At 41.7% G+C, this 23,800-nt stretch overlaps 1 protein-coding gene across 6 annotated transcripts in view; it reads left to right on the top strand.

Moving 5' to 3' along the window:
• Positions 1–23,589, top strand: part of LOC139535860 (sodium channel protein type 8 subunit alpha-like) — a 223,458-nt gene extending 199,869 nt beyond the window's left edge. For 4 of the 6 annotated variants that reach the window (XM_071335723.1, XM_071335718.1, XM_071335720.1 and 1 more), the window contains 12 exons: positions 156–317; positions 485–778; positions 3,989–4,106; positions 4,344–4,498; positions 5,371–5,544; positions 11,787–11,909; positions 16,305–16,589; positions 16,885–16,938; positions 17,155–17,292; positions 17,413–17,517; positions 17,739–18,009; positions 18,369–23,589. In XM_071335723.1, the coding sequence (XP_071191824.1) occupies positions 156–317; positions 485–778; positions 3,989–4,106; positions 4,344–4,498; positions 5,371–5,544; positions 11,787–11,909; positions 16,305–16,589; positions 16,885–16,938; positions 17,155–17,292; positions 17,413–17,517; positions 17,739–18,009; positions 18,369–19,534 (3,045 nt within the window). In that variant the 3' untranslated portion in view covers positions 19,535–23,589. The remainder of the gene's footprint in view (positions 1–155; positions 318–484; positions 779–3,988; positions 4,107–4,343; positions 4,499–5,370; positions 5,545–11,786; positions 11,910–16,304; positions 16,590–16,884; positions 16,939–17,154; positions 17,293–17,412; positions 17,518–17,738; positions 18,010–18,368) is intronic. The other 2 variants (XM_071335719.1, XM_071335721.1) reach the window with 1 other exon arrangement.
• Positions 23,590–23,800: the final 211 nt, after the last annotated feature.

Genomic DNA, 23,800 nt, shown 5'->3' on the forward strand with positions numbered 1-23,800 from the left:
TAGAAGTAAGTTGCATTTCTGCATCCACATGTAACTCATCCAATAAATATGGTTTGAGCATTAGCATTTTGGTCTGGTTAAGCCTGATGTCAGAAAGTTAGCGGTTAGTGACACACCTGCTTAGACCTTCTGTCTATGCACGGCCCTCTCCCCAGGTGTTGAACCTGTTCCTTGCCTTGTTGCTGAGCTCGTTCAGCGCAGACAACCTGGCACCTTCAGACGATGACGGAGAACAGAACAATCTGCAAATAGCTGTCGGTCGAATAAAGACGGGGATTGCCTGGGCCAAGGTCTTTGTAGCCGAGGTTATGAAGAAGGTACGCTGTGATGCCATGTCATCTATGTTCAGTTATATATGACACCACTCTGTCATTGTTGAATTGTTTCTGGGTTGTTTTTACACCAAGACAAACCCCTGTCCCAATGTAGCTGAATGCCAGTAGTTTTGTCCTGACTGATTTTGAAATATATTTCTGATTGCGAGGAGGAGGAAGAAGCAGAAGACGAGCAGAAGCCTCTTGATGAGTTTGACGAGAAGCTTAACTGCATTGCAAACCAGAAGGGCATAGACATCAACCGCGAGTTGGACTACATCAACGGCACTACCAGCGGCATCGGCAGCAGCGTGGGCAAGTACATGATCGACGAGGACCACATGTCCTTCATCCACAATCCCAACCTAACCGTGTGCGTTCCAATTGCGGTCGGGGAGTCAGACTTCGATAACCTCAACACTGAGGACTTCAGCAGCGAGTCAGATGCGGAGAACAGCAAAGACGTAAGTATGGAGTGATGGGGTGATATATTCTTTGTATGTTATTTAAATCTAGAAACGTATACTTTTGGGTGGGGGTTATATAAGGGGGAGGTGGGTGGGTGAGGAAGGTGGTTCATTGGGAAAGGGGGAGGGGTGTTTTGGGTGCTTGGTTGGGTGGAAGCTTTGACGAAGTTCTGTTGGAGATTTAGGATAAATTGTGACTTTATCAAAGAGGGTCTATACAGAAAGAGGCCTTTCTAACGGCCATTCCAATACAAACCCCTGATCACGCTAGCTAGTAGTGTTATGGCCATCAAGCTAGCTACGAAGACACACGTGATCACCTCAAGTTAACGAGCTGCACCAAAATGCACTTGTGCAGTATAGCACTCCTTGAAATAAAGTTGTTTTTAAGAAATATGAAAGTGTGTCAGTTTGTCACTTTTGCAGTTATGTAGTGATGACATATTCAGCTACCCGAAGCTAGCCAATTTATTTAGATTCTGTGAAAACCTACAAGCAACTTCTAAGAAGTCATAAGTATGAGCGATCTTAGAGGAGTGGATGCTAACACATCACTCCAATTCACAGAGAATGATGAAACCACCTTATTTGATTTAGCTAAACCTCACCTAACTTAACATGTTTCATAGCTAAACCAACTAGTTAGTTAGCTAACTGCACAAATAACAGAATGTATTTTTCAAACCTAGATAGCTAGCTACTGAAACAAATGCAAACAAATCTGTAACTCAAATCAGAAATCAGAACAGTAATAGCTTATACCATTCAAAAGATACAGCTATTTTAGTAATCACATAGTCTTTCACAAGTTGAACCGTGGCTAATGTGTTTGCCTTTATCCGCCACCAACTCTCCTGATGAGCAGAAGGAGGTAATGTATACGTTTTGTTAGCAAATGCAAGCTACAATAAGCCAATGATGAGACGGTGATCATAGAAATAGAATTCCTAGAAGTGGAATAGCCCCCTGGGCCATGGCATTTTGACTTCCCCCTCATGGGTACACTCAATATGGCTGACAAGGTATGCTGAATTGCTACGTTAACATGGAATGTTCATTCAAATGATGATGTGGCTTTGTAATGTCAATTGTGTTGACTGTGAATAAAGCACAAATTGAATGCTGTACTTCCAGCTTTATTTTTTATCATGTGTACACTCAAAATGGCCGCCGGTCTACCATCACTGACCCATTGACTTGAATAGGGATGTCCATTCTAGGAATTCTATTTCTATGACTGACTTTGACGGTAATGTATAGCTACGTTTATGTTAGCTAATACAAGCTACAATATGCCAATGATGAGAAAGACTGACTTTGTGACTAAATAGGATTTAGCTAATTGTGTCAACAAAGTGCTTACTTTCACTTGCGCATCTTCCTAGAAATAGTTAAACTTCAGAAAACAAATTAATCCCAGCAAATATTTATTCGTTATAGCAAAACCTCATGCCTCAAGCTCATTAGTATGCTGGCGCACCCTCTACTAACCACTATTGCTATCCAGCATATTCCTTTTAATTAATGTGCTTGCTTCAGTAAGACCACTACTGTTAAATAGCTGATGCAATCGCTCAAATTTTCTCTAGGAAATGTACCTTTTCTAGTTATAAATGTAGCATGATGCTTTGCAGAGTAGCCAAATACATGCCGAGGTTCTTGAGATTGCAGTCAATGTACTGTAGTAGATGATGTAATGGCTTGAGTGCGTGTGTGTATATGCAATGAGTGTCTTTTTATCCACTCATCAACACTGGACTGAGCAGTGAACAAAGAGCGGTGAACACAAAGGGGTGAACACAGGAGACCGTCAGATGGCCTGACGTTTCAGAACATTTGTTTAGACATGGCAGTACCACTGACTCTGCAGACTGACAGTCAGACAGACGAACACGGCTTTGTGTCTGTGAACGTGTGGGAAAGGTCCTCCTCACTTGTACAGTATGTGGATATGTTGGGGAGCTCTGATGCTTGGGTCACCTTGACCTGGTTTGCAGGGGGAAGGCATGCAGCAGCTCCAATACCTGTACCAGATCCCCAGTCTGCTTCGCTCCCTGTCTCCACCAACCACACGGCAGGCTATCTTGCAGCTAAGCCAGTGACAGCCCAGCCCTGCAACGCTTGGATGGACACGGAGCCCCTGTCAGCCAATCAGGGATCTGTCTGGCTGTTTGTGTTAGAGAGAGAAGAGAGAGAGAGTGTGTGTGAGAGAGAGGAGCACAGTCCTTCTGCTGAAGATTCAGGATTCTAAAGTGCAGCGTCATTCTTCTGTGAATTCGATTGGCTCTGTGGGTGTGCGTATGTGCATGAATGCTTGTGTGTCCTGGTTCACCTTAAATTATCGTTCAGCTGTGAGATGATTTATTAGGTTGGCTAGACCAGGCATATACTGTATGTCTGTTTAAACGTTTCTACCTAAGCTGGTCGAGATCAGCCTCAATACATTTACATTTTAGGCCTATATGTTGAATCCTCTCTCATAACCATTTCTCTGTAATCAGATCAAATAATGCTTTGGTAATTGTGGTTGTTTGTATCTCACAACAGTCCAGCATCATTACAATGAATTAGACATGAATTTAAAAGCCCAGGCATATATGTTAAGGCAATCCTTCCCCCACCTCCCTTTAATTAACATGTTTATCATATCAATTCCCCTCTTGAGTGTCATATGTTTATGTCCTGTACGTCGAGTAAAAGTTTTTATCACTGGATCTAATGCTGTAGTCTATTTGCATAAAGAGCAACAAATCATGCATCACTGTCAAATCTGCAAATGCATATTTATCAGTGACCAGCCCTATTAATGTAATCAATCAGCAGCCAAGATTAATGACTAGCTAGCTAGTTAATGTTGCTAATAATACTCATGTCGGGGCAAATAGACAAGGTTACCCACAACTCCATGGTTGGAATGCAAGAGAATGTGTTAAACATGTAACATCTAACCTACAACTGCGACACTGAGTTTTTCCTGGTTAGGTTACGTTGCCTTTAAATCATGATGCCTATGATGTACTGCATCCACCGAAAGGGTGAGCGGGTGACTAGTGGATGCTTTTGTAGGCAGTGGGTACCAGTGGGTACAGTGGGTACCACCATGTATCTTTCTACATACTAGCTCATAACACCACTGAATGTTCAGTGATGTTAGGAATTTAATTTGAGGTTCCTCCTCTCCTATATCTCTCCCGTTGTCTGTCTCAGCTTGATGACACCAGCTCTTCGGAGGGCAGCACCATAGACATCAAGCTTGACGTGGAGGAGGTGGTGGTGGTGGAGGTTGTGGAGGAGTTCCTGGACCCAGACGCCTGCTGGACAGATGGTAACTAAGAACCCACAGACACAGGCTTCAGTCTGGCCACAATAGCACTTAGCATTTCATTTATGCTAACTGATATTTAAGCCATGCCAAGTGTGGGTCTGTGAGTGTCTGTCCTCATCTCCGGTCTGTATGTCATAATGAGGGCATTTTGTGTGCGTGCATAGTCAATTAAGTGTACATGCCCTAAACTTATTCACACTTACGTGTGTGTGTGTGTGTGTGTGCCCTCTCTTCCAGAATGTGTTGCCAAGTATACGTTTTTGTACTTGCCCATCGACCATGGCTGGGGGAAGCACTGGTGGTTCCTGAGGAAGACAAGCTACCTGATCGTGGAGCACAACTGGTTTGAGACCGTCATCATCTTCATGATCCTGCTCAGTAGCGGGGCGTTGGTATGAACACACACACACACACAGTTCACCTCATACCACACCATTACGTACTGTCTTACAGAAACCATATCAGTTCTGACAGAATGTACTGAAATGTAAAAATTAAATCAAGAAATATTTTATTCCCCCTTCTTGCAAAGTGTAAGTCTTAGCGAGATCATTACTTTTTCCTTTCTTCTGCGACTGTTGCTAATGGGCAACAAAGTACTGTAATACACCAGCTTTTTAACTTAAGGAATCCAGCTTAGGTTGCAGCTTTCTGGGAGACTGTAGCCAAATAGTGATTCAGAACACTTACGTGTTCAGGAATGGACAGAGGGATATATCCTATAGGATAGTGGGTCTGAGGGGACTATTAACCCTACAGTACAGAGAGAGCCTGTTCCATCACCTACAGTAGCCTACCTCCTCTTTCACTGCTGTGGGCACTATGTAAACACCACACATTCTGAGAGGATTCAATTGTTGTATCAGAGAGAATTCTAAATTCACATTCACAAAATTTGCCATGGACGTAGGGCAGTATCAACTTTAGCACAGTTGAATCCCAAGACATTAAAGACGCAATCAGTAAGTAAAATTTCTGTAGAGAAAAAAATACTGTATATAAAAAAGCCAATGTAACACTTTTTGGAGGACCGAGAAAGGATAATATTTGCTCATGTTCCCCATTGCACCTTTAACACTATATCATTTTAGGATAATTCATATTTCAACAGGAAAAGCAAACGTCAAAACCAGCTAAAACACCTTTAACCATAGAAAGGGTCAGGAGTTTTTACATGGCCAGGAAAAACTCAGAGGCATAATCCTAAAACAAGACGTCCAGTCACATCAGTGTTAACATGCTGGTGTTCTGTTCCCTCCCCCAGGCCTTTGAGGATGTGTACATAAATAAGAGGAAGACCATCAAGATTATCCTGGAGTACGCCGACAGCGTGTTCACCTATATCTTCATCCTGGAGATGGTGCTCAAATGGGTGGCCTATGGTTGGGTCAAGTACTTCACCAACGCCTGGTGTTGGCTGGACTTCTTCATTGTGGATGTAAGTAACTTCTCCAACAGACTCTGTTACTTCCTGCCCCCTCTTAGGATTTTTCCCCTCTTCTATTGTGCTGGTCTCTCTTTCAATATATGTTTATCTCTCTTGCTTTGTCTTCTTCATGTTCTTCTTTGGCTATCTGTTGTCTCTTGCTCTTCTCTCTATCTGTGAGAGATGATGAGCTTTAGTGTCCTCCTCCCATGTTGGATGCTGTTTCCCTTCAAGCATACTGTAGCTGTAACTATTTGTTCCTGATCTGAGACGACTTTGATAATAAGGGACTTGAATATCTCAAATGATGATGCTGCAGTATGGCCATTGAGCACTGATCGCAGATTCTAGGTTATGAACAGGACATCAAATCATTGCCTATTGACATAGACCATTTAACCGGCATAGCAAAACCCTGCACAGGAGAGTGGGGTAAGTAAAGCCACCTACTTTTTAAAACCGTGTCTCTCTTTATTTCCCAAACACAATTCAACACAATCATAATCGCTTTTTTGTTTTTATAATCCGTTTAAGCATCTTTTAACACTGGCTTAACACGTAACAAACCATTTTTTAAAACACTTTTAACATAGGCCAGGCCCTGTTGTTACGTCATATCCCAGCGATAACGCCTTGCATTACGCCTGGGAAGAAAACATTTCAATTTTCTCAACTTACCTCAAGGCAAACATTTTGACTATATTAGCCCACACAGCTACAAGGATGCACTTTCATGCTAGCTTAAAGAGACCCCAACTGATGTATAGAACAATCTTAAAATGATTTACTTTGGTTTAGATACAAGCATCATGAAACCTCTAACACAATACATTCATTTGACTTGTTGAAAATCGTTTTTTTGGACCTAACTTGCTTATCACTTTTCTTCCTTCACAGACTCCATGAATGATGACCTCTGTTTAAATATTTGGTCAAATTATACATTTTGTGTATGGTGTCCTAGAAACAAGGGTGGCTCAACTTACCCCTTTGTCTGACTCTCCCCTATGGGGGCATATACACAAATACAGGGGTGGAATGAGTGGTGACAGGCAGGGCGAGTGATGGGGACAGTCCCCAAAAAATATCATTTTTAAGGTTTACATTTCACACATCACAATGCCACACAAGCTGCTGCTGTAACAGCCTCCAATCTTCTGGGAAGGCTTTCCACAAGATATTGGAACGTTGCTGCGGGGACTTGCTTCCATTCAGCCACAAGAGCATTAGTGAGGTTGGGCACTGATGTTGGACGATTAGACCTGGCTCGCAGTCGGCGTTCCAATTCATCCCAAAGGTGTTCGTTGAGGTCAGGGCTCTGTACAGGCCAGTCAAGTTCTTCCACACCGATCTTGACAAACCATTTCTCTATGGACCTTGCTTTGTGCAAGGGGGCATTGTCATGCTGAAACAGGAAAGGGCCTTCCCCAAACTGTTGCCATAAAGTTGGAAGCACAGAATTTTATAGAATGTCCTTGTATGCTGTAGCATTAGGATTTCCCTTCACTGGAACTAAGAGGCCTTGCCTGAAGCATGAAAAACAGCCCCAGACCATTATTCCTCCTCCACCAAACTTTACAGTTGGCACTATGTATTGGGGCAGGTAGCGTTCTCCTGGCATCCGCCAAACTAAGATTCGTCTGTCGGACTGCCAGATGGGGAAACGTGATTCATCACTCCAGAGAACGCATTTCCGTTGCTCCAGAATCCAATGGCTGCGAGCTTTACACCACTCCAGCCGATGCTTGGCATTGCACATGGTGATCTTAGGCTTGTGTTCGGCTGCTCAGCCATGGAAACCCATTTCATGAAGCTCCCGATGAATAGTTATTGAGCTGAAGTTGCATCCAGAGGCAGTTTGGAACTCAGTGGCGGGAAAAAGTACTCAATTGTCATACTTGAGTAAAAGTAAAGATACCTTAACAGAAAATGACTCAAGTATTTGTATTTATGATGGATCCCCATTAGCTGCTGCCAAAGCAGCAGCTATTCTTCCTCGGGTCCAGCAAAATTAAGGCAGTTTAATTTTTTTTTTTTAACATTACAATACATTCACAAATTTCACAACCCACTGTGTGTCCTCAGGCCCCTACTCCACCACTACCACATATCTACAGTACTAAATCCATGTGTATGTATAGTGCGTATGTTATCTCGTGTGTATGCATGTGTCTGTACCAATGTGTGTGTTGCTTCACAGTCACTGCTGTTCCATAAGGTGTTTTTTAATCTGTTTTTTTAAATCTAATTTTACTGCTTGCATCAGTTACTTGATGTGGAATAGCGTTCCATGTAGTCATGGCTCTATGTAGTACTGTGTGCCTCCCACAGTCTGTTCTGGACTTGGGGACTGTGAAGAGACCTCTTGTGACATGTCTTGTGGGATATGCATGGGTGTCCGAGCTGTGTGCCAGTAGTTTAGACAGACAGCTCGGTGCATTCAACATGTCAATACCTCGCATAAATACAAGTAGTGATGAAGTCAATCTCTCCTCCACTTTCAGGCAGGAGAGATTGACATGCATATTATTAATATTAGCTCTCTGTGTACATCCAAGGGCCAGCCTGCCCTGTTCTAAGCCAATTGCAATTTTCCTAAGTACTTTTTTGTGGCACCTGACCACACGACTGAACAGTAGTCAAGGTGCAACAAAACAAGGGCTTGTAGGACCTGCCTTGTTGATAGTGTTCTTAGGAAGGCAGAGCATCGCTTTATTATAGACAGACTTCTCCCCATCTTAGCTACTACTGCATCAATATGTTTTGACCATGACAGTTTACAATCTAGGGTTACTCCAAGCAGTTAAGTCATCTCAACTTACTCAATTTCAACATTATTTATTACAAGATTTAGTTGAGGTTTAGGGTTTAGTGAGTGTTTTGTTCCAAATACAATGCTTTTAGTTTTAGATATATTTAGGGCTAACTTATTCCTTGCCACCCACTCTGAAACTAACTGCAGCTCTTTGTTGAGTGTTGCAGTCATTTCAGTCGCTGTAGTAGCTGACGTGTATATTGTTGAGTCATCATCATATATAGACACTCTGGCTTTACTCAGTCAGTGGCATGTCGTCAGTAAAAATTTAAAAAAGCAAGGGGCCTAAACAGCCACCCTGGGGAACTCCTGATTCTAACTATATTGTATTTGAGAGGCTTCCATTAAAGAACACCCTCTGTGTTCTGTTAGACAAGTAACTCTTTATCCACATTATAGCAGGGGGTGGAAAGCCACAACACATATGTTTTTCCAGCAGCAGACTATGATTGATAATGTCAAAAGCTGCATTGAAGTCTTAACAAGACAGACCCCACAATCATTTTATCATAAATTTCTCTCAGCCAATCATCAGTAATTTGTGTAAGTGCTGTGATTGTTGAGTGTCTTTCCCAATAAGCGTGCTGAAATTCTGTTGTCAATTTGTTTACTGTGAAATAGCATTGTATCTGGTCAAACACCATTTTCTCCAGAAGTTTTCTAAGGGTTGGTAACAGGCTGATTGGTCGACTATTTGAGCCAGTAAAGAGGGCTTTACTATTCTTGGGTAGCGGAATGACTTTAGCTTCCCTCTAGGCCTGATGGCACACGCTCTCTAATAGGCTTAAATTGAAGATGTGGCAAATAGGAGTGGCAATATCGTCTGCTATTATCCTCAGTCATTTTCCTTTCAGATTGTCAGACCCCAGTGGCTTGTCATTGTTGATAGACAACAATAATTTTTTCACCTCTTCTACACTGACTTTACGCAATTCAAAAGCACAATTCTTGTCTTTCATAATTTGGTCCGATATACTTGTGAAAGTTACCAAGTAACCCAGTAAAATAATACTTGAGTAAAAGTCTAAAAGTATCTGGTTTTAAATGTGCTTAAGTACAGTGGTAGAAAAAGTACTAAATCGTCATACTTGAGTAAAAGTACAAAATAAAAGTAAATGCTATACATCAAATTCCTTGTATAAGCAAACTAGAGGGCACTATTTTTGTATTATTTTTAATTACGGACATAAAGGGGCTCACTCCAACACTTAGACATAATTTACAAACACAGTAGTTGTGTTTTGTGAGTCCGCCTGATCAGAGGCAGTAGGGATGACAAATTGTTATATTGATAGGTGCCATAATTCTGTCCAGCTTGAGCATTCTAAAAGTAACGAGTACTTTTGTGTGTCAGGGAAAATGTAAGGTGTAAAAAGCACATCATTTTCTTTAGGAATGTAGTAGAGTAAAAGTAATTGTCAAAAATATAAAACATAAAGTACGGATGCCCCAATAAACAACATAAGTAGTACTTAAAAGTATTTTTACAAAAGTACTTTACACCACTGCTCGGTAGTGAGTGTTGCAACCGATGACAGATTATTTTTACGTGCTACGCTCTTCATCACTCAGCGGTCCCGTTCTATGAGCTTGTGTGGCCTACAACTTCGCGCCTGATATGTTGTTGCTCCTACCCGTTTCCATTTCACAATAACAGCACTTACAGTTGACCGGTGCAGCTCTAGCTTTTTTTGTTGCATGTCCCAACTCCCACTGAGAGTGGGGTCACAGCCAGGGTCTGCCATTATCAACGGCAACCATGGAGCAATTATAGTTAAGTGCCTTGTCGGCTCGGGGATTCGAACTAGCGACCTTTCAGTTACTGGCCCAATGTTTTAACCGCTGTGTGTGTGTGTGTGTGTGTGTGTGTGTGTGCGCCTGCCTGCCTGCCTGCCTGTGTATTGTGGGTTACTCAGAAGGTGCATGTCTCTCTCCTCAGTTTCACCTTACAGAGCCAGAGGAAGGAGGCATGGCGGCCACTCCCCACCTTTTCCTACAGGGGGCGTCAAGCCGACAGAGGCTGAAGGTGACCATCACCCCAAAGAACAATGACAGTGTAGTAGCCTAAAGGACAGTGGAAGCTTTAGCGTGCCATTAGAAAAGCCAGGGGACATACATGGACAAAGGCTGTGTGTATATGTGATAGAGATCATTTAAATATAACATCTACAGAAGTTTTCCTCTTTGAGAAAAAGAAACCCATGGCAAAGAAGAGCTTAGTGTCATGGGTAGTACTCAGTACCTTACAAATATATTTAACATACATTCTCATGAATGAGCGAAACCGAAAGATCAGCTCATTCTCAAACACAGCCTTTGTAAACAGTTCCCAGAAGAGAAAACGTCTGTGACAAAGTACAGTATTTGTCATTGGTAGACTTTAAATATGTTTTAGACATGATTTTTGCAAATCCTTTCGAATGAAACTGTTCCATTTCTCAAAGGCCATCCAACAGTTCCCCCACCACCCGCCAGTATCACATTATCATGGGTGGTCATGAGAGACAGATGGGAAGTGAGCTCAAGTGTTCTAACAGGTGTGGTGTCCCATGGTCTCTTTGCCTCTCTGGCTCCTTGCTCCTCTCTGTCCTGTAACTACTCTACATCTTGGGTCCCGTGGGTCTCCTTATGTAGGCTATGGCTCCCTCATGAGTACAATTTTTGGTCTAGAATAGAAAGAAATGTGAGTATGAGATGGCTCAGGCATGTGCATATTCAACCTGTACCTTCTCTCGCAGGTACCTGTAACAGTGTATCTCTTTAAATTAAAAGGAATGTTGAACTGCAGTCAAAAGGCTTGGGGGCTGGTGGTTGAGAGGCCAGGGTAAGGTTCTTGTGGTTTTGTCTCGGGACTCTCCCTTTCACAGGTTGTCCTCTCTCCTACTCGTCCCCACAACTGCCCTCACCTTCCTGGCTCCCATTCTCCATTCTTATACTCAACTGGTACTTTGTGAATTGTTTGAATAGTGTGCGTATACTGTGTCACTTTGAGTTCTTATATAATATCTCCCCTCAAATGTCCCCTGCTTGATTTGGCTACCTCTTTTTCTCTCTTCCCTTATTTTCCCCCTCTTTTTCTGTCAACCACATGTTTCTAACCACGTACACTGTAAAGCCTTTTTTCAAGCTTCACCTTCCTTACAAACTAAAACAAAACAGACTCCCTAAATATCCAGATAAAAATTGGGGCATCTACTATTCCTTGAATTCTGCAGAGGTTTTAACCGCTGCTAAACTTTACTCTCTTTATATTCAGTTTGTGTACATTCAGTTTGTGTACATATTGGTACATATGCATACATATATAAACAATGCATATATATGTATAAATATCGATATGTGTTATTCATTTTCTCTAGCAAATTGGTCCATCTATCTCTGTTACCAATTCTAACTGTTTGGACCCTCTCTCTTCCTCTCTCTCTCTCTCTGTGTATAGGTGTCTATAATCACTCTTATAGCTAATGCGATGGGCTACTCCGATCTAGGGCCCGTTAAATCACTACGGACATTGAGGGCCTTGAGGCCCCTTAGGGCCCTGTCTCGTTTTGAAGGGATGAGGGTAAGATCTAAAACACCAGGCAGCTGGTCCATCTGCATGTCCATTCATTAGATACAGAACCAATGCATGCTATAATGAACTAGAAAGCAAAAATAATGTTAGAAAAGACAAATGGGGCATTTAAGAAAAAAAATAAGAAATTTAACACAATTCTGTCCAAAAGGAAAATGCATGCACAATTCTACACATGCTCATCTATGACACGCTATTTGCATGAAAAGATCATTTCAGAAAGTCATGATGCAGCTGATATGAAATCAATGATTATCTCAAATGTGGATAAAGTATGCATTTGAAAGCAATTTCAGGTTAATTGTAATGTTAAAATGTTGATTGGTTAAAACGGCAATATGTTGCAACGCTGCCTCATCACAATGTCAAAACAGAGTATAGATGTGGAACTTATGAAAGAAGACTGGAGAATGAAGTCACTCATCCCATATGAATAAGATGTCATTTTTAACTGAAACTGGCAATCTATTGTACTTATTTTAGAGCCTTCACTTCTACTATCGAGAGCTTTCAAGCAAGAGATCCTTCCTGTACCCTGTTCCTTCATCTACTGTTTCACGCGTCTCACTCAAACATTCCAATGTAACACATGACTTACGAGAATCACCCCAGCAAACATGACCCCATTGGCCCCATGTGGGTATTCAGTGGGCAAGTTGGGCATGGGCTAGCCCACACCAGCCCAAACCGGGCTAGCCATCACCAGCCCAAACCGGGCTAGCCCACACCAGCCCAAACCGGGCTAGCCCACACCAGCCCAAACCGGGCTAGCCATCACCAGCCCAAACCGGGCTAGCCCACACCAGCCCAAACCGGGCTAGCCCACACCAGCCCAAACCGGGCTAGCCATCACCAGCCCAACAAAGGCTAGCCCACACAAATCCCTCACCAGCCCTACATTAGAGTTTTCTAACCCAGAGGCCAAACAGGCCAATACTTCTGGGAACGCCTCTCGACACAGGCTCGACCGACCAGACCGGGGTTTGGGATGTCAATGAGAGAAGTGAAAAATGTATCCTTAGTTGTCCATTTTTTAAAATTGATTTCTAAAAAACGTATTAAAGTAGCTGAACATCCTAATAGAAGTGACAAACTGACACATTAAAATGTTGGTCAAAAATAACTTTATTTCAAAGGAGTGCCTTTGATTTGATGGCCTGCACATGGTCAGTTTGGTGCATGTGCCAAACTGTTTCTGTGCATGAGTTTAGCTAGGGAATTTCTATTGGAGAAGCTGTTTCTGGGCATCTTCATACTGAACCATCTTTGCCGAAATGGGCTAGCCATCACCAGCTCAACACAGGCTAGCCAACACCAATCCCAACACAGGCTTGCACACAACAAATCCCACACCAACCCAATGTGGGTTAGCCCAGCATGGGCATTCCCACACCAAGCCCAGCACCGGCCAGCCCACACCAAGCCCAGCACCGGCCAGCCCACACCAAGCCCAGCACCGGCCAGCCCACACCAAGCCCAGCACCGGCCAGCCCACACCAAGCCCAGCACCGGCCAGCCCACACCAAGCCCAGCACCGGCCAGCCCACACCAAGCCCAGCACCGGCCAGCCCACACCAAGCCCAGCATGGTCTAGCCCACACCAGCTACTTCATAACGTAGAGGCGGGGGCTCATTCAAATATTTGTGGGTGTGGTGTGCACACAGTTATTTTTGTGCAACCATTACTGAGTGTCATTCCAGTGTAAGGATTGCATTGTGTGATGCCCAAAAAAAGTATTGACTTGTACACTGCCAATGAAGAAGTGTTTCAAAAAATTTAAATAAGTGCATGTGGCATATAAGAAACTTAACAGTTTCTCTTGTAAAAAATATATGTATGATAGTAACAACTTGGTTGTCTACAATGTAACACATTTGCTAAATACCTTTAAGGTTGGAATATTATACTATTTATTTAAAGCTACAAATTCTAACTTTAGGCGACCCGACCAAATTTACTGAGAGATGTGAGTTATAGATCTTTAATTCCTGTTGAAAGCAAGTCTAAGAAGAGGTAGATATGTTCTATGTGTGCTATTTCTATGCTTCCCGTTCTGAACTTTCGGTTTTGTACATCAGCTGAATATACAATATATTTGGTTAAGGAAAATATAGTTCACAGCAGTTTAGATGGTACAATGACTGTCTATACAATAACTGCTTGTTTTGTCACATAAACTGAAGTTAGGCTAACTATTAGAATTTTAGCAACCAGGAAATGGCGGCGTGATTCTGCATAGTGCATCTTTAAGTAAATAAGTTACATTTGAATAAATACCTGCCCTGGGGCCAATGTGGAGCCGATGAGCAAAAGCACATTGGCTCAGTTTGGACAGTACAGGGGGCCAATAGCTTAGCCTGCATAGAGCCCACATCGTGCCAATGTGGTCATGTTTGCTGGTACCAGTTTCCAGTAAGCACCATTATAGAAAACAGAACGTGTAAGCTGAGCCATTGGGCAGGGCTTATTTGTTGAAGCATTGGCACGTGACGCCTACACCAAGTGAGACGCATAGTAGCATTTCTCACAGTTTAATATACCATAGTCTCTTATTGGTTTTAAGTTTCAGGTAGTATCATCTGTCAATTTCCTGTGAAGGATTTTACCACTGGTTGTTATTCTTGAAAATGTTGGTCTTGTCTCCTCTCCGACTTGTAATTCCTCCCATATGTACAATTCAGATCTGTCTACTGTTCTCCCCACATCCCTAGTTATGTCATGTCACCAGAGATTGGTGAAGTACTGTATATCAAGCACCAGAATTAGTGTTTCTGTCTGGACTTCATCTGGCTGTAGCATTATGTTGCAAAATATATTTATTATGTCTGTATCGCTGAACCCGCGTTACAGCGTGATTTGCACTTTAAAGGCTATGTTCCTGTGTTAGAGGAGACTGCATTCACAGTATGTCAGCTTACTCGGAAAATACCTTTAAATGATCTGTCTTGCAATCTGTAAAGCTTCAGCGATACAGTTTGAATAGAGCCCTCAACCTCCATAATACAGGATTATTGTGCTGTTATTTGACTGATAATGCCTGAAATATTTACATGCAAGCAATGCACACATGCCAGAAAGCCATGTTTCTCTTCTTGACAACAGCAGTTGACAACAACAGAAAATCAACAACCATTTGCCGGTAGTAGGCGTTGTTTTTTAAAATATTGATAAGGTAAACTCATAACATCTTCACAGAATTTAGTCAGCCTAGTTATGAAGAGGGAACCAGGTACATCTTCACATCATTATGATGTCCATTTAGTGAGGTTAGCTCCCTAGTCTACTCATCAAATCAAATTGTATTTGTCACATTCACCTTATAGTGAAATGCTTACTTACTAGCCCTTAACCAACAATGCAGTTTTAAGAAAATACCTAAAAGTAAGAGATAAGAATAACACATGATTAAAGAGCAGCAGTAAATAACAATAGCGGGGCTATATACAAGGGGTACCGGTACAGAGTCAATGTGCAGGGGCACCGGTGTCGAGGTAATTGAGGTAATATGTACATGTAAGTAGAGTCATTAAGGTGACTATGCATAGATAATAACAGAGTAGCAGCAGCGTTCCGGGGGGGGGGGGGGGGGGGGGCAGCAATGCAAATATTCTGGGTAGCCATTATCGCTTGCCGTGCGGTAACTAGGTGTGTGTTTAGTTGAGGTCGTTTGCCATAACCACAACACATTCCGAGGGAAACCTTCAGCAAAGTCCTCTCATCTCAGTTCTGATTGTCTTGTCAAGTTGGGAACATGGCTCTGTACATGTGCCTGTATGACTGTGCATGCCAGGCTCAGCTTAGCTGTCTGAGAGCTGCTGGGTGTCCTGCATTAAAACATCCAATGTACATCGTCAGAGCATTACACCGTGTGCTGCTGCTGACACCGCCACAACCTATCCAGGCACCTAAGAGTGTACTCATTAAAGGTTTCAAATAGGTACACCAAAAATGGGATCTCAAACTATTCACTGTACTTCACCCATTTTTTTTATTGTCACTTACACGAGATAGATGCAGTGAAATGTGTTGTTTTATAGGGTCACCCATAGTACAGTGACTCTGGCACAAATTAGAGCCTTGCTCAAGGGCGCATCGACAGATTTTTCACCTTGTCAACTCAGGTATTCAAACCAGCAACCTTTCGGTTACTGGTCCAACGCTCTAAACACAGGCTCATTTTAACACCAGTATACATCATTGGTGACGTCAGTTGCATATGATAGAGTAATAGCAACATATAAGTCATAGTCAAGATAAACCAAACTGATGTGCAAATCACATAAGGTATATGACCTTTATCTCTGAGAGGGAGTGGGTTTATTTTTGTATATATGTGTGAGTTGTATCTCATGCTGCTCCTGTTTCCTTGGTTACATGTGTAGGTGGTGGTGAATGCCTTGGTTGGAGCCATCCCCTCCATCATGAACGTGCTGCTGGTGTGCCTCATCTTCTGGCTCATCTTCAGTATCATGGGGGTCAACCTGTTTGCAGGGAAGTATTACTACTGCTTCAACGAGACCTCAGAGGAAAACTTTAAACCCGACGTCGTCAACAACAAGACTGAGTGCTTTGCACTAATCAACGCAAATTACAGTGAGGTCAGGTGGAAGAATGTCAAAATTAACTTTGACAATGTGGCTGCAGGATACCTGGCACTTCTACAAGTGGTGAGTTCAAGGTCTTTCCTATCAATGTTTTGACTTTTAACTAATTTGGCCCTCCCACAGTGGAGGTCAAAGTTGATTGGACATTGAACAGTACTTAGACTGCAGGATTCAATTCTCATATTTTTCAATCAATGGCTTCTTACTGTACCTTTATCTCCTTCATCTTGTAATTTTCCTCCTTCCTCTTCAACACCTCATTCTAATTTTCCTCTCTTTCTGCTTTACCTTCATTCTTCTTCCTCATGTTTCTTTTCCATGTTTTCTCACATTACTTTATATATCCCCTCTCTCACAGGCCACGTTTAAAGGCTGGATGGACATAATGTATGCCGCCATTGATTCTCGGAAGGTATGCCTGTCACTTGTATGAGATTTGTCTCCCTTTTGTTCGTTGGTTGGTATTTTGTGAACAGATGTAACATGTTCCAGAAGAACCTACCAATACTAACTTGTAGCGAAAAGGGCTTTTGTACTAACTTGTAGCGAAAAGGGCTTTTGAACCCACAACTTGCAATGTAATGAGGGCCAATTTGGAGCTTGAATGTGTTTTTCCTGCTCTCTGTAGGTGGAGGATCAGCCGATCTATGAAGACAACATCTACATGTATATCTACTTTGTTGCCTTCATCATCTTTGGCTCTTTCTTTACCCTCAATCTCTTCATTGGTGTCATCATTGACAACTTTAACCAGCAAAAGAAAAAGATAAGACCTATTTTCCTTATTCCATGGACCTGTTGATAAGATAAAACTAGGTTAAGAAGAGGTTCCCACATTCTTTGGCTCAACAAGGTTGTAACCAGATGTTTTCTTGTCTCCCTTTACTTTGGAGGTCAGGATATATTCATGACAGAAGAGCAGAAGAAATACCACACTGCCATGAAAAAACTTGGCTCAAAAAAACCACAAAAACCTATTCCGAGACCACTGGTGAGTCTCTTCCTATGGTTCCTTTAGCCTAAGGGCTGCTTTGGGGAGGGGTAAATTAGGAGTTCTAATTAAGGTAACATTCAAAAGACATGTCAAACTAAACTTTACTAACCAACAGACCTTCCAGAATGTACCCTAACAAAATGTGCCTTGCTTTGATTTGTTAAATCTACTAACTCTCTTTATCTTTCCTCCATAATGTTTTCTCTTTTTTCTCTCAGAATAACTTTCAGGGCCTGGTATTTGACTTCGTAACGCAGCAGGTCTTTGATATATCTATTATGATGTTGATCTGCCTCAACATGGTGACCATGATGGTGGAGACGGACGATCAGTCAGAAGAAACCGACATTATTCTCTACTGGGTCAACTTCGTCTTCATCGTTGCCTTTACTACCGAGTTTGTGTTAAAGCTCTTTGCCCTTCGCCACTACTACTTCACCATTGGGTGGAACATCTTTGACGTGGTCGTGGTCATTCTCTCAATTGTTGGTCAGTAGTGATTTCATCCCTTTCCTCCTACATGCAGTTTGCCTATTGTCATCCATGCCTGGTATTTGAGTCCTAGAACTTGAGTTGCTGTTTTAATTACTAGAAATGGATTGCTCTATTTTCTATCAAAAATAATCTGTGTAGAAATATCTCATAATTATGAAATTTAAGGCTTGGAAAAGTGAGATCATATGTTAACATCTCCCCCTAGTGGCCCAACAGTCACAGGACAGTTTGTATTATTTTTAAATATCTATATGACCGTGTTATGGATTTAAGGAAACATACTAAAAGGATTGCAGAACATACCAGCAATAATACATTTCTCCCTATCCTCTTCTGTCTGCTTCTCTATCCAGGCATGTTCCTCGCAGACATCATTGAGAAGTACTTTGTCTCTCCAACCCTCTTCAGGGTGATCCGACTGGCTCGAATCGGCAGAATCCTGCGTCTGATCAAAGGGGCCAAGGGCATTCGGACTCTACTGTTTGCCCTGATGATGTCCCTTCCTGCTCTGTTCAACATCGGGTTGTTGCTCTTCCTGGTTATGTTCATCTTCTCTATTTTTGGCATGTCTAACTTTGGCTATGTCAAGCATGGGGCAGGAATCGACGACATGTACAACTTTGAGACATTTGGCAACAGCATGATCTGCCTGTTTATGATCACTACGTCTGCCGGCTGGGACGGTTTGTTGTTACCCATTCTCAACTACCCCCCAGACTGTGACCCACAACTGGAGAACCCAGGTGCACCGAATACAGGCGACTGCGGCAATCCCTCGGTAGGGATTTTCTTCTTCGTCATGTACATTATCGTCTCCTTCCTAATTGTGGTCAACATGTACATTGCCATTATCCTTGAGAACTTCGGCGTTGCGACTGAAGAGAGTGCCGACCCGCTCAGCGAAGACGACTTCACGACCTTCTACGAAATATGGGAGAAGTTCGACCCAGACGCCTCGCAGTTCATCACCTATGGCAAGCTTGGTGACTTTGCAGACTACCTCGAGCACCCGCTCCGTGTTCCAAAGCCCAACACCATAGAGCTGATCTCCATGGACTTACCCATGGTGAGCGGGGACCGGATACACTGCCTCGACATTCTGTTTGCATTCACCAAGCGGGTACTAGGCGATACCGGAGAGCTGGACATGCTGAGGGATCAAATGGAACAGCGCTTTATTGCGGCGAACCCGTCCAAAGTGTCTTATGAGCCCATTACCACTACTCTGAGGCGCAAGCAGGAGGACGTGTCGGCCAAAATCATCCAGCAGGCCTACCGAAACTACCTGGCTAGACGTGGCTTCAAATGCAAGCGCAGACCGGCCAATAACAATAATGTAAAGAATGGTGGGACGAATCCGGAAAAGGAAAAGAAGGAGGGTACGCCCTCCACTGCCTCTCTCCCCTCCTATGACAGTGTAACCAAACCTGACAAGGAAAAACAGGATGAGAACGAAGGAAAAGCAGGGAGGAAGGAGAAGGGCAGAAACCAAAAATCCGTCAGGGAATCTAAGTGTTAGAGTATTGGAATAATAATAACAGTCATAACAATAATAATTATAATAATGTAACTTCAAGCAAAGCGAGAGGAAACCATCTAACCCACACAGATGTACAGATTATTTCATTTGCAAGAAAGAAAAATAATAATATTAGTAATTTTGTTTAAAGACTTCATACTATCGATGCAGTGAAGCAGCTCCGTCTCTTACAGCTTAAAGAGACTTGAACTTGATTTAAACCAAACATAATCAGCGTACTGTGTGACATTGTTGCATCTAGACTACTGATCTTAACAAAATGGAATGAAAAACAGACAAAATATGAAAGAAATGGGCAGTTCCCTGACTGGTGGATTACACATAAGGAACATAACTTTTCACTAAGAGGAATGAATGAGAAACGCTGATAAGGGATGTTTGGGATTCCCGCCAGCAATGGATTCCCATGGAAATACAGAGCTATGCAGGAAAAACATGGAAATACTGCTCGACTTGAAGAATCACCTTCGAAAAGCAGTCAGAAGGGACTCTGTATCATTGAATTTAGTCATTCATGGAGCACATTTATGTACATTATCAGTCTATATGAACAAACAGAAGAACAGCTGAGGAGAGAAAGACAAAAACCCATAGTAGCCTAAAGTAAGGGTTTTCCATTTGGGTTGTTAATGCTGAATATAGTATCTCCACAATTTGAGCGGCAAAAAAAGGTTACAAAAAAAAAATCTACAATTTTCCCATGTCATATAACTCTTCCTCACCTTCTATCTTTGTTATACCCACATCAAAAGGCTTTTACTACATGGGCTTTCACACCAATTTGTTAAGGGGCTGTTGATTAGGGAGTCACCTTGGGCCAAGGGCTTACATTTACTCAGTCATATTTCCAAACAAATACATAAATAATTGTGCTTGTTCAATGCATAGAAATGACTTGCATGATGGCATGTTTTGATCAGAAATCTTGCATGAATAATCATAGTCCACAAGACACTAATACTCAGACCACAACAGTGGCTCGACCATAGGTTTGAGGTTGTCCACTGTCAAAAATTCAACGTTAGAAGTAAATCATTGGTATTATGATGATAAACCTTGTGTGGAATGAATACCAACATTGTGGATTGTATGAGGAGAAATAGAAAATGTTATTGCTGCTATGGGATGCAGAAGAGAAGGGAATGGATGTCTGTGTGTATGTATTATTGAGTGGATTTGATGGATCGTTTTAAATCTTAAAAAGCTTATATATTATTTGAATGCAGCAATATCACATACCTAATCGACCATGCCATCTGCCTTTGTTTTTGTGTTGGATGAGGGCATTGTGGGAGTGTCTAAGTGTGCAGGGAATTGATGTAGCAAGGTGGTTTCCATTTCTGTTTTTTTCTCTAAGGACAATTTAGACTGTTCTACAAGGTTTAAGTGTAGAAAGAATGTTGTATTTCTGTTTCCAATAACTGTTTTATTTCCTTATCATGTGCTGATTCATTTGTACATGTTGTTATGGTTATCTAGTCTGTATCATTTTAACATGTATTTTCAGCCATTTCTTTAATGTGGTTGAGAGTTAATCTTGTGCTAGGAGATTAGAGAAACACCTATTTCTGTTTATGTGGAGAAGCCTTGTTGCTCATCATCACCCCTTGTCCTTGGAATGGGAGTGGGTGAACAGTACCCCCTGCTGCCTATTCTGTTTTTTGCTGTCATTGTTAGACAGAGATCCTAGAACTGTACGCAATGCTTGAAGAGTTCACCCCTTTATCTCAGGAGATATTACAGATGTATTATAATGAGCTCTGCAACTAAATGCAAGTGAATGTGATGAGAGTATTTATGAAACACTTTTTCCTATGATTTTGTGTGATGTTATGCCACCCAATTGGACAATGGTCTCGGCTGGCAATAGCTAGGGCAGCCAGTCTATCAGGGGCCACTTTAGAGCTTCCTGTAAAAGACATTTAGAAATATAGGGCTAGAAGCATCTCAGTGAAAAAGCAACATTTCGCTCGCTTGTAAGGGCAGCGTTTGTATCAATAGTAAATTATATTAGTGGTTGTGTAGCTATGGATTTAGGTTAGGTCTGAATAAAATATAACAATAATACTGCTCACCCCAATATCAGTCATATGTACTTAAGAAACAATGTGAGGAGATGTCATGAAAGGGAAAATGGATATGTTAGTTTGAGCAGAACACTCAATTCTATGAGAGGCAAAACAGGTATGTGAGCACTAGAGAGCAGGCCCCATAATTCTATATTTGAGAAAAATGTGCTCCAAAACCATCAGCCATTTACTCCACTTACCTAGCAAGTATATCTCGTAACAAATACCAAATAATGAACAGAGCACTTGATGCATTGTAAAGGTACTGTGAGCCGTAACACGTTAAGAAGACACCCAAGCTTTTGCACTTCCTGTTGTGCAGTGATGTCACTACCTTCCTGTTTATGAATAAATCCCCAATCCCCTTCTCAAGTTCTATGGTCTAGTTGCTGCATGAGATCTCCAAAATCAGTGTGGGTGTTAAGTTGAACCAAATAAAACTCTGAATGATAAGCATAAAAGCAACTGCTGTCCATTTTTCTCCATCCCCATCAAGGATATACATGTATAAATGTATAAACAGAAAAATGTAAAAACCTTACATCAATTTGAAAAACAAAATGAGAAAAAATTATGTACAGTTCAGGCTGTGTTGTAAACGGCACAAATTGCTGAAAAGTTAAGAATGAACTTTTTAAGAGACTATAAATAATGTAATATATCATTTTATTTTATGCGTGCATGCATGTGTAGTTTTTTGTAAATACAGAAATACTTAAACTACTGCTATTAATCTAATATGAATAACCGTAAATAGAATGGCTTCCAGCTGACACCCCTTGTCACACTTGTTAGGCTCTGACACGTGTTAGGTGGAGTAGATTTTTGGAGTCACTTTTCACATTAAAAAGGGAGTAAATAAAAAATCTATATTAAAAAGAAAAAACGATATAAAAATCAATACATATATAGAGCTATATACACACACACACACACAGAATATATATATTCTAATATATATATATATGTCCTCAACTCTCCCTTCCACTCCTTGTACTGAGAATGCAGTGCACCAGACTGTAATATCTCACATTTAAATTTTGTGTGCAATATGTTCAGTGAATGACCAAAACTCTGGCCTGCCCAGGATCTCTATGTACTGGGGAACAGCGTACAATGGCTGCTTGCTGAGGATTGTGTAGCCTGCATTGGTGAGAGGATTGCACTACCAGCACACCCTTTTGTACATGTGTGAAGATGTCTTGCCCACAACTTCTCCCACCTCTTCCCGCTTCCCACATACACACTCTCCACCCTGAGACAAGCCGGCGCTGGCCGGTCATTATGCCCCGGTATCCTGAGCCTCAGGTCGCCTTGTGTGACAGCTTTTTACTTGTTATAGCTCTGACCTTCCTCCAGGTTCCCCCTAAACACACCAGTGCAGTTTGGATTTATTGTTATTTTCTAAACAATGCATCTGATAATTTCAAGATTTATTGTTTTTGTTATTTCTATTTGTTTCTTGGTGCAATATCTCTTAATGGCATGTGCCTTTTAGCTGCCTTTTTAGACTTTACAACACATCAGTAAAAAGGATATATCCAAACCCATTGGTTTAGTGAATCAAAATGGAGAGAAAACATCACCTAGACTAGATCAACAGAACTAACATCTTATAGTAATCTATTGCAAGTGCTCTCTCTGTATTCTGTTCACTGATCATTTAGCTGGTGAGAGAGCTTGCCTTCTGTTTTACACTTGGGTTCAATTCTGGTGTGGATTTATGAAATTATTTATGTAGCCTTTATTTTGTAGCATGACTGAGACCTGTTATTTGTTGGGGGTTTTTTGTTGCCAAAAATATTTTCTTAAAGCTTTTTGAGTGTCATTGTTATCTCTTGCCACTAATACAGTCAGAGAGAGGACAGTGTTGCACAACCACTTGGGACTAAGTGAGAATCAGTGAAAGATTGTCTTCATTTGAGCACGAATCCATTTCCAAACAATAAAGCAGCCTTCCAGTTATGCTTCATAGTGGTGTCTTTTTTTCCTAGAAAATAATGAACTACAGTTTGTATATACATGAGAGGAAAAAGTTTCTCATTTGGTTTTCATCACAGACTTTAAAATGAATATCAGTGTAGATTTACAGTAATAAACAGAAAGACTATTCATCTGAAATCACAGCAAGATCAGTGGTGGATCTTGTCTGCAAGCATCTAACCAGTAACTGGCC

Source organism: Salvelinus alpinus, chromosome 12 (genome assembly GCF_045679555.1).
Source record: "Salvelinus alpinus chromosome 12, SLU_Salpinus.1, whole genome shotgun sequence".
In the NCBI taxonomy this organism is placed as follows: Eukaryota; Metazoa; Chordata; class Actinopteri; order Salmoniformes; family Salmonidae; genus Salvelinus; species Salvelinus alpinus.